This window comes from Salmo salar, chromosome ssa05, assembly GCF_905237065.1.
Source record: "Salmo salar chromosome ssa05, Ssal_v3.1, whole genome shotgun sequence".
Lineage (NCBI taxonomy): Eukaryota > Metazoa > Chordata > Actinopteri > Salmoniformes > Salmonidae > Salmo > Salmo salar.
In genome coordinates, this window is record NC_059446.1 from 9,486,494 (window position 1) to 9,495,932 (window position 9,439).

The 9,439-nt window shown below is 51.6% G+C and overlaps 1 protein-coding gene across 1 annotated transcript in view; it reads left to right on the forward strand.

Annotated features, from left to right (window-relative positions):
* The first annotated feature begins 2,017 nt into the window (after window positions 1-2,017).
* LOC106604206 (uncharacterized) overlaps window positions 2,018-9,439 on the forward strand; it is an 18,182-nt gene continuing 10,760 nt past the window's right edge. Inside the window, exon 1 of the mRNA XM_045719393.1 lies at window positions 2,018-2,330. Within this exon, the coding sequence (XP_045575349.1) occupies window positions 2,018-2,330 (313 nt within the window). The remainder of the gene's footprint in view (window positions 2,331-9,439) is intronic.

Consider the following 9,439-nt stretch of genomic DNA (forward strand, 5'->3'; position numbering starts at 1 on the left):
ACACCTTGCACAAGCATTGATGTCCTGTTTTTTTATTTTTGTATGTTTATTTGCCATGTTGAATTATGGGGTTCAAATTAGCTTCATTTTCACAGTGAAAGTTTTGTTTGTTGCTACAAGAATGTTATTATCCACGAGAGAGCTAAAAAGAAAACACACTGCAGAAAAGGAGAATCTAAATCAGTCATCAGGCAAAATATTATCATTTGCAGTGAACAGCGGGATCTGGGCGTTGGGTGGTGATTGAAGGGAGCATGGTACAAATACCTTCCTGTCCCTGCCAGAGGTGCCAAGCCCTGGGGTGGTGGAGGAGGGTGGAGGGGGTGGCGGAGTGTGGTGGAGCTCTGCAGCAGGCAGACTCCTCCAATGGAAGGCCCTGAGCAAGTCATCTGTGGTGACAACAAGATACATTCATTATCAGCTACTAACACTCCCCTCACAGCTTCTCTTCATCACAAACACACACACGCACCTACTCTTCATCAGCAGGCCTGGCCGGCAGCTGAGGTGCCAAAGCTGAGCGGGCTGGGCGAGCACTGCTGCCGCACGGCACTCTGGGTAGTGGGCACTCCTCCTGGTACCCACACCCACACACATCTCCTGCAGTCCCAGGTGCTGATGATCACACGCTGGTGTTGGTAGCATGGTAAGTACTGCAGGTATCTATGTTTTATCATGGACTGAGACAGTCATGGAAATCAGTGTGTATATCTAGAACCGATACATATTTAAAAAGGTAACCGTTCCTGAACCAAAAAGCTGCATATGGTCTCTACAGGACACATCAGTCAGACAGGACGTTCTAGAGTTCTATTAGAGCATATTGTGAGAAAGGCATTTTGGATAGACACTTCAAAAGTCAATGTTCTGCACTTTCACCATGTAGACACAAGAAAGAGAGTGCTGTGTGTGTTTGCGTGCATGTGTAAGTGTTTGCACGTGTGTGTGTGTGTGTGTGTGTGTGTGTGTTTGAGTGTGTTTGTGTGTGTGTGTGTGTGTGTGTGTGTGTGTGTGTGTGTGTGTGTGTGTGTGTGTGTGTGTGTGTGTGTGTGTGTGTGTGTGTGTGTGTGTGTGTGTGTGTGTGTGTGTGTTGGGGACGATGGACTAGCCCTGGGGCATCACAGGTGTGTGTGAAAGACAGACAGAAAGACAGGGCTCGGAGAGCACTGACAAAGACGGAAGAAAAAATAAACAAAATGCAAAGCTAGAATGTCACATTTTAATGTGTGTGTGCCTGCATGCCTGCGTGCCTGCATGCCTGCGTGCCTGCATGACTGTGTGCCTGCATGCCTGCGTGCCTGCATGCCTGCGTGCCTGCATGCCTGCGTGCCTGCATGACTGCGTGCCTGCATGACTGCGTGCCTGCATGCCTGTGTGCCTGTGTGCCTGCATGCCTGTGTGCCTGCATGCCTGTGTGCCTGTGTGCGAGTGTTTGCGTACGTGCGTGTTCTGTGTGTCTGGAGGTGTTGTGTGTGAGAGAATCCCTAAAGTCTTTCGATAGAGGTGTGCTGTGCTGTGCTGTGTTTGGCCCCTAGTGTGAGCAATGTGTACTGTGTTTGGCCGTCCATCCATCACCTGAGCTACCAGCTGCACCCCTGAGATGGGACAGCTAGGAGGACAGCTGAGCCGGGGTTTGGACATGAAGCTAGGGTTGGGGTTGGTGTTAGGATTAGGGTAATGGCTAGGGCTGGGGTTGGTGTTAGGATTAGGGTAATGGCTAGGGTTGGGGTAGGGGTTAGGATTAGGGTAATGGCTAGGGATGGGGTTGGTGTTAGGGTTAGGGTAATGGCTAGGGTTAGGGTTGGTGTTAGTTAGGGTTAGGTTTTAATGTGGTGGAGCACACCAAGAGAGACACACACACACTCCCACTCGGGAAGGCAGGAGAGAGAGAGAAGCTATGAGCGGCAGACTAAGACGTGACTGTGGGCTTTGTTCCAAGCTGAATATCGCGCGGATAGACCGGCATTTCAAGTCTGTCCATGCACTTAAGCCTGGTACTATTAAATGGAAGTGTGCTATGCAATCTTGCCGGCTTTCAGCCGAGAGACAGCGGCCCGGATCATGGAAGTGTACGCAGCCTAACAACGATGTTGCACCGCGGCTGGAGCCCTGGGAGAACCCTGTGTATTTCCAGTGTGTGGGAAGTGAGTTGTGCGTGGATCAGCAGCTGTTGGACGAGAGTGAGCAGGCGGTGGCGACTGGGCCGGTGCAGTCAACCAGCCAGATCGGTGGTGAACCACGCTCGGAACCGAGGGAGCGAGGCTGCGCGGAGGCGACTTCCACGGAGAGCGAGAGCGATGAAGGCGGCGGTGTGGATTCCGGAATTGAAGGTTGGAGAAATGTAATTTTGACTGAATATGAGCACTTTGCTACGGGTAGAAACCCTTCAGTTAAACGAATTGACAATTGTCGCACCAGTCTATCCCGAGTACGGAAATTCCTCCGCTATATGTCAGAGGGCAAGGCCGATGAAGGACTGTGTTCTCTGGATAACTACAGACGTGCGTCTGAGTGGTACGGTCAATGTGAAGACCGTTGTTTGGCACCATCCACGTTAAAAATGTACCGATCCGATGTTCGAAGTTTCTTGAACTATCTCATTCAGTTCCGGCCAGAAGGTCTGCAGGCTAGAGCCAGTAAAATCCGAAAGTTGTTACTCTGCTTGGCAAAGATGGACAGGGATTCACGGCAGAGCCAGGCAACACACAGGGCAAAATTCCGCAAACGCTGCAGGGACGAGGTGCTCAGCGCTGCGGAGTTAAGCCGATTTGTTGAGCAAAGCAATCAAGCTATTCCTTCGGTTCTCAGTAGGCTGGAGGTCCGACCCACCTGCGCTGATAGACGTAGGTTTGCGGCTCTCATGTCCAGCCGGTTGGCCATCTTTAATGGCACTCGACGATCCCCAGTCACCACATTCAGTGAGAGGGAATTTACTGAAGTAACCCCGGAAAGTGGGGGTTATCAGATGTCTATTTCAAGCCACAAAACGAACTATAGCTTCGGTGAGTGCAGAATTGTTCTATCTGTGCAGGAATACACTTGGCTTAAACGATTCCATCAGATCAGGCCTCATCTGAGTGGAATCACCTCAGACACAACACTCTTCTTTTTCACGTCCTGCGGTCAACAGTACAGCAATATCTGTGAGTATGTGGGCCAGCTATTTGAAGAAATTGGCATTGGAAGTAAAGTCACCTTCGGTACAATTCGACGAAGCATTGCTACATTGAACTTTAATCAAGGCTCGGTTAAAGACCGGGGGACTGTGGCTGACCATATGTGTCATTCTCTGGAAACCCAGGCACGGTACTACCGGTTCCATAATTTGCCTCGTAACGCCAGCCGAGCGCGGACATTAATTGAGGGACAAATCAACCCATGATTCACTGATAAATAAAGACTATTTATTTGAAACTCACCCATGTCTTTGTGTGTGTGTCATTTGGTCTTGGGCCCGTAGTAGGGTGCTGTCAGGGTGGGTATGGAGGTCCCTATACCCTTTAAAAGTATTTAAAACAGTTTTTAAAAAATGTCCCTGGTAACCCAAAATAAAACCAGGTGCCCGTTTGGACTTAGTCTCTGAAGCAAACTGAAAAGTTGGCACTTTGTAACTTTTTTGACCAAAATCTGAAATTTTCAAATAATGATTAAAAATACTTCCTGAGGGGCTAGAGTTCCCAAATTTTGGCTCATAACCTCTCTCGTGATGGGTAACAATTATCCCCTGTTTATAAAATGTCGCATCTATAGTAAGTATTTTTTTCTGTTCCGGGAACTTTTTTTCGAAAACTTCAAACTCGATTTTCTATTATAAATTTTTATGGAAAAACGGTTTAAATTATATGGAAATGTTCGTTTATATGTGCCATTTCGTGCAAAAAAAACCCCATCAGGATTTATTCAAGTTTAAAGTGTTTTTTTTCTGGTCCGGATTTTCATACGGGAGAACGGGGAAAAAAATATACTGTGTGAGTAACACAGTGAAGATCGGTAAATTCCGTATTCCCGTCTTTACACAGTCATGCCCGTGTGGGGCAGACAGGTACCGGCGCGAAATCAGAAACCTGGTTTTTGACAACACGACTTCCATGGCCTAGAAGCTCGGGGATAGTGGCAAACTACTAGTCCGATTAAATAAATGCGAAACGGACACTTCTGAGGGTTGCTTGTCCCTCGGAACCATGGTAGTTCGGTCCATATCCCTTCGACGACCGATTGATGATTACTACTCATGCCGAATAGGGAGAGCTTTACGGACACTTTTGAGGGTTACAAGCCCCTCAGAACCGTGGGTACTTTGGACCATATCCCTCCGGCGCCCGATTGGTCCTAAGTATTGATCCGATTTTCCCAGCTTGGTGGTGGGAGGATATTGAGCTCTGTCTTGGACAGGTGCTCTATCCCAGCTATCACCTTGTGGGTTTGGGTCCTCCATGACCATGGTTCTTGTCCCATGAATGTGTCTGTCCCTAACTTCCAACATGTTGCGTATCCATGGTTGTCCTCTGTTGTCGAGCCTGTTTTACATCTTCTGACCGATTTGCAATCTATTTCCACCTGGGAGGGCCCCTGTCGGCCGGCCATTGGTCGGTGTTCAGACGGACGGTTCCTCCCGCCCCATGTGGAATTGCCTCTATCGGGGGAGCCCCTGTCGGAGACGGTTATCCCCGTCTTGATGACAAGCTTCAGCCGCGCTCCGTTCGTGCGAGATCTAGCCGACCCGTCTGTCTCAGTGGCCCTACATTGGTGTTCCGGTTCGGGGAGTGGAGTACCCAGGTAGCGATGCCTGAGGATGACGTTCACCCATGCCGTACCGGCGCCAGAAACACATGTATTTCTCAAACCCTGTCTTTTATCCCCGTTGATGGCGTTCCGAATAAACCCTCCAGCTAAGACAAGATACCTGATTAAGCGGTGCCCCGGCACCTGTGGCTCCGGCAGTTCAGGGCCTCCCGCTGGGCGCACGGTGGATTGACCCAGGGCCTCCTCCCCTCACGGGATAGGAGTGGTCCCTGGCTGTTCTCCGCTTAGTGTGCTCGGGTACAACCTCTATGTTGTGAGTGGCTACCTGGTTGATCCTGCCAGTAGCATATGCTTGTCTCAAAGATTAAGCCATGCAAGTCTAAGTACACACGGCCGGTACAGTGAAACTGCGAATGGCTCATTAAATCAGTTATGGTTCCGTTGATCGCTCCAACGTTACTTGGATAACTGTGGCAATTCTAGAGCTAATACATGCAGACGAGCGCTGACCTCCGGGGATGCGTGCATTTATCAGACCCAAAACCCATGCGGGCCAATCTCGGTTGCCCCGGCCGCTTTGGTGACTCTAGATAACCTCGAGCCGATCGCGCGCCCTTTGTGGCGGTGACGTCTCATTCGAATGTCTGCCCTATCAACTTTCGATGGTACTTTCTGCGCCTACCATGGTGACCACGGGTAACGGGGAATCAGGGTTCGATTCCGGAGAGGGAGCCTGAGAAACGGCTACCACATCCAAGGAAGGCAGCAGGCGCGCAAATTACCCACTCCCGACTCGGGGAGGTAGTGACGAAAAATAACAATACAGGACTCTTTCGAGGCCCTGTAATTGGAATGAGTACACTTTAAATCCTTTAACGAGGATCCATTGGAGGGCAAGTCTGGTGCCAGCAGCCGCGGTAATTCCAGCTCCAATAGCATATCTTAAAGTATGGAATAGAGAGAATAGCCTTTCACCTTGACAGGTGTTTCCTCCTTAGTAGGAGAGAGAGAGAATGGCCTACACACATTGACAAGTGTTTCCTCCTTAGTAGGAGAGAGAGAGAATGGCCTACACACATTGACAAGTGTTTCCTCCTTACTAGGTGAGAGAGAGAGTAGCTATTCACCTGACATATGATTTCTCCTTAGTAGGGGATAGAGAGAATGGCCTACACACATTGACAAGTGTTTCCTCCTTAGTAGGAGAGAGAGAGAGTAGCTATTCACCTGACATATGATGTCTCCTTAGTAGGGGATAGAGAGAATGGCCTACACACATTGACAAGTGTTTCCTCCTTAGAAAGAGAGAGAGAGAATGGCCTTTTCACCTTGACAGGTGGTCATCCTTAGTAGGAGATATAGAGAGTAGCTATTCACCTGACATATGATTCCTCCTTAGTAGGAGATAAAGAGAATGGCCTAGACACATTGACAAGGGTTTCTCCTTAGTAGGAGATATAGAGAAGCTATTCACCTGACACATGATAGAGAGGAGGGCCTTCTCACCTTGAGAGGTGTTTTCTCCTTAGTAGGAGATATAGCTATACAGTGGGCGTTTCCGGACACCGACAGGGCATACGATCAGGATCCTCCACAGCCCTGGTTCCGGGGGCCCGGGGAGGAAGCTATGGGAAGGAGATAAACCGGTGTGGCCAAGTAAGCGCCACAAGCGCAGGGCAGGCGAAGGGTAAGCGGGGAGGAAACCACCTGGGAGGGCCCCTGTCGGCCGGCCATTGGTCGGTGTTCAGACGGACGGTTCCTCCCGCCCCACGTGGATAGCCTCTATCGAGGGAGCCCCTGTCGGAAACGGCCCCGTCCTACTGACAAGCTTCAACCGCGCCCCGTACGAGCAAGATAAGGAGGGAGAGTGAGCGGACATTTTTCCCTCGAGAGGGGACTCCGGATGGGAAAGAGAGAGAGAGAAGGGCCTTTCCACCTTGATAGGTGATTTCTCCTTAGTAGGAGATATACAGGATAGCTAGTCACCGTGATGTGACTGCTCCCCAGTAGGGTGGAAGAGTATGGCCTTTCACCTGACAGGTGGCTATCCTCAGAAGGATAGAGAGAGAATGGCCCTTTCACCCTGACAGGGGCTTTCTCCTTAGTAGGAGATAGAGAGAGCTGCCTGTCCACCTGACAGTGTCTTCCCCTTAGTAGGGGATAGAGAGATGGCCTTCTCACATTAACAGTGAAGCTATAACATCTATATTTCTTCTACTGTTAGTGTTATAGATGCACAGGAGATATACTCTACACACACAATCCCATACTTTGATAGCACTTTAAACAATAAGCGTCACCAGAACCAGGCCAGTTGGCACATACCTAGGGGGCTCCATATGGGGCTGAGCAGGGCCCGGAGGCATACCTCGGGCGGCCAAGGTAGGGAGGCAAGGGCAAACCCAAAACCCCCGCTTGGCAATAACCAGGGAAGAAAGAGAGAGTAGGGAAAGTCTTGGGAGGACAGCACTGGGAGGTAGGGGAGGGGCCCTCTAGTAGGGCCCCTCCAGCCCCTACCAGTGTGATGCCAACTGAAAGGTATCGGATTGGTGGTTGCAGGTGAGTGCAAGGAGGTAAAGGGGGGATATCCAACAGGGCCCCCACAATAACTCCAGGCACGAAGCCTTGTGTGCGTGGTCCACGAACTCACCAACTGGGCGGCGTCAGGGGGGATGAGGAGGGGGCCTACATGTGGCCTCTTCGGACCCCCCTGGTTGTCGCCGGTAGGAGAGCGACCGGGCCGTCTCTGGCAGGCTAGTATGGGGAGGTAAGGGAGGGGTCCTCTAGCAGGGCCTCGCCAACCCCTCGCCGTAGGATGCCAGTCAGGAGCAGAGCAGTGGCTGAGCAGAGAGAAAGGCCAACTGATCAATGCGAAGCAGCCTCCGTCGGGTTAGTGGGAGGAGGTAAGGGGGGGGCCCTCTAGTAGGACCCCCCAACCCCTACTCCCACGACACCGGGCGGAGGTACTGATCTAGCTCTGGCAGGAGGGCATAGGGAGGTAAGGGGGGAGCCCTCGAGTAGGGCTGCCCCAAACCCTCCCTTATGACGCCTGTCATGGCGCGGGACCAGCCGTAAAAAATGAATGTGGGCGGTGTGGGGACGCTCAAACCCTCCCTATACGCCGCCCATTAGGATTTGGTTCAAGTACACACGGTCTAAGATACAGAGGGAAAAGAGCCAGGACCACACATACCATATGGGAGCTAGAGGGGACTAGAGGGATATTATTAATAGATACAGGATACAGGATTATTAATAGATATAGATACCTGCGGTGGGCGGTCCCGGACACCGTCAGGTCGTGCGATCAGGTCCTCCACAGCCCCATGCTCCGGGGGCCCTGGGAGAAGCTACGGGAAGGAGATACACCGGTGTGGCCAAGTAAGCGCCACAAGCGCAGGGCAGGCGAAGGGTAAGCGGGGAGGAAACCACCTGGGAGGGCCCCTGTCGGCCGGCCATTGGTCGGTGTTCAGACGGACGGTTCCTCCCGCCCCACGTGGTTAGCCTCTATCGAGGGAGCCCCTGTCGGAGACGGCCTCCCGTCTTATTGACAAGCTTCAACCGCGCCCCGTTCGAGCGAAATAAAGAGGGAGAGGGAGTGGACAGTTTCTCCTTGAGAGGGGACTCCGGATGGGAAAGAGAGAGAGAGAAGGGCCTTTCCATTTTGATAGGAGATATAGAGAATAGCTATACAGTGGGCGCTTCCGGACACCGACAGGGCATACGATCAGTATCCTCCACAGCCCTGGTTCCGGGGGCCCGGAGAGGAAGCTACGGGAAGGAGATAAACCGGTGTGGCCAAGTAAGCGCCACAAGCGCAGGGCAGGCGAAGGGTAAGCGGGGAGGAAACCACCTGGGAGGGCCCCTGTCGGCCGGCCATTGGTCGGTGTTCAGAGGGACGGTTCCTCCCGCCCCAAGTGGATAGCCTCTATCGAGGGAGCCCCTGTCGAAGACGGCCTCCCGTCTTATTGACAAGCTTCAACCGCGCCCCGTTCGAGCGAGACAAAGAGGGAGAGGGAGTGGACATTTTCTCCTCGAGAGGGGACTCCGGATGGGAAAGAGAGAGAGAGAAGGGCCTTTCCATTTTGATAGGTGATTTCTCCTTAGTAGGAGATAGAGAGAATGGCCTCCCCACATCGAGAGGTGTTTTCTCCCTAGTAGGAGATATAGAGAATAGCTATTCACCTTACATATGATTTCCCCCGAGTAGGGGATAGAGAGAATGGCCTTTTCACATTGACAGGTGTTTTCTCCTTAGTAGGAGACATAGAGAATAGCTATTCACCTGACTTATGAGGTAACCTAGTAGGGGATGGAGAGAATGGCCTACTCACATTGACAGGGCTTCTCCTTAGTAGGAGACATAGGAATAGCTATCCATCTGACTTATGAGGTATCCTAGTAGGGGATGGAGAGAATGGCCTACTCACATTGACGGTGTTTTCTCCCTAGTAGGAGACATAGAGAATAGCTATCCACCTGACACATGATTTCTCCTTAGTAGGGGATGGAGAGATGGCCTACTCACATTGACAGGTATTTTCTCCTCAGCAGGAGATATAGAGAATAGCTATACAGTGGGCGTTTCCGGACACCGACAGGGCATACGATCAGGACCCTCCACAGCCCTGGCTCCGGGGGCCCGGGGAGGAAGCTACGGGAAGGAGATAAACCGGTGTGGCCAAGTAAGCGCCAC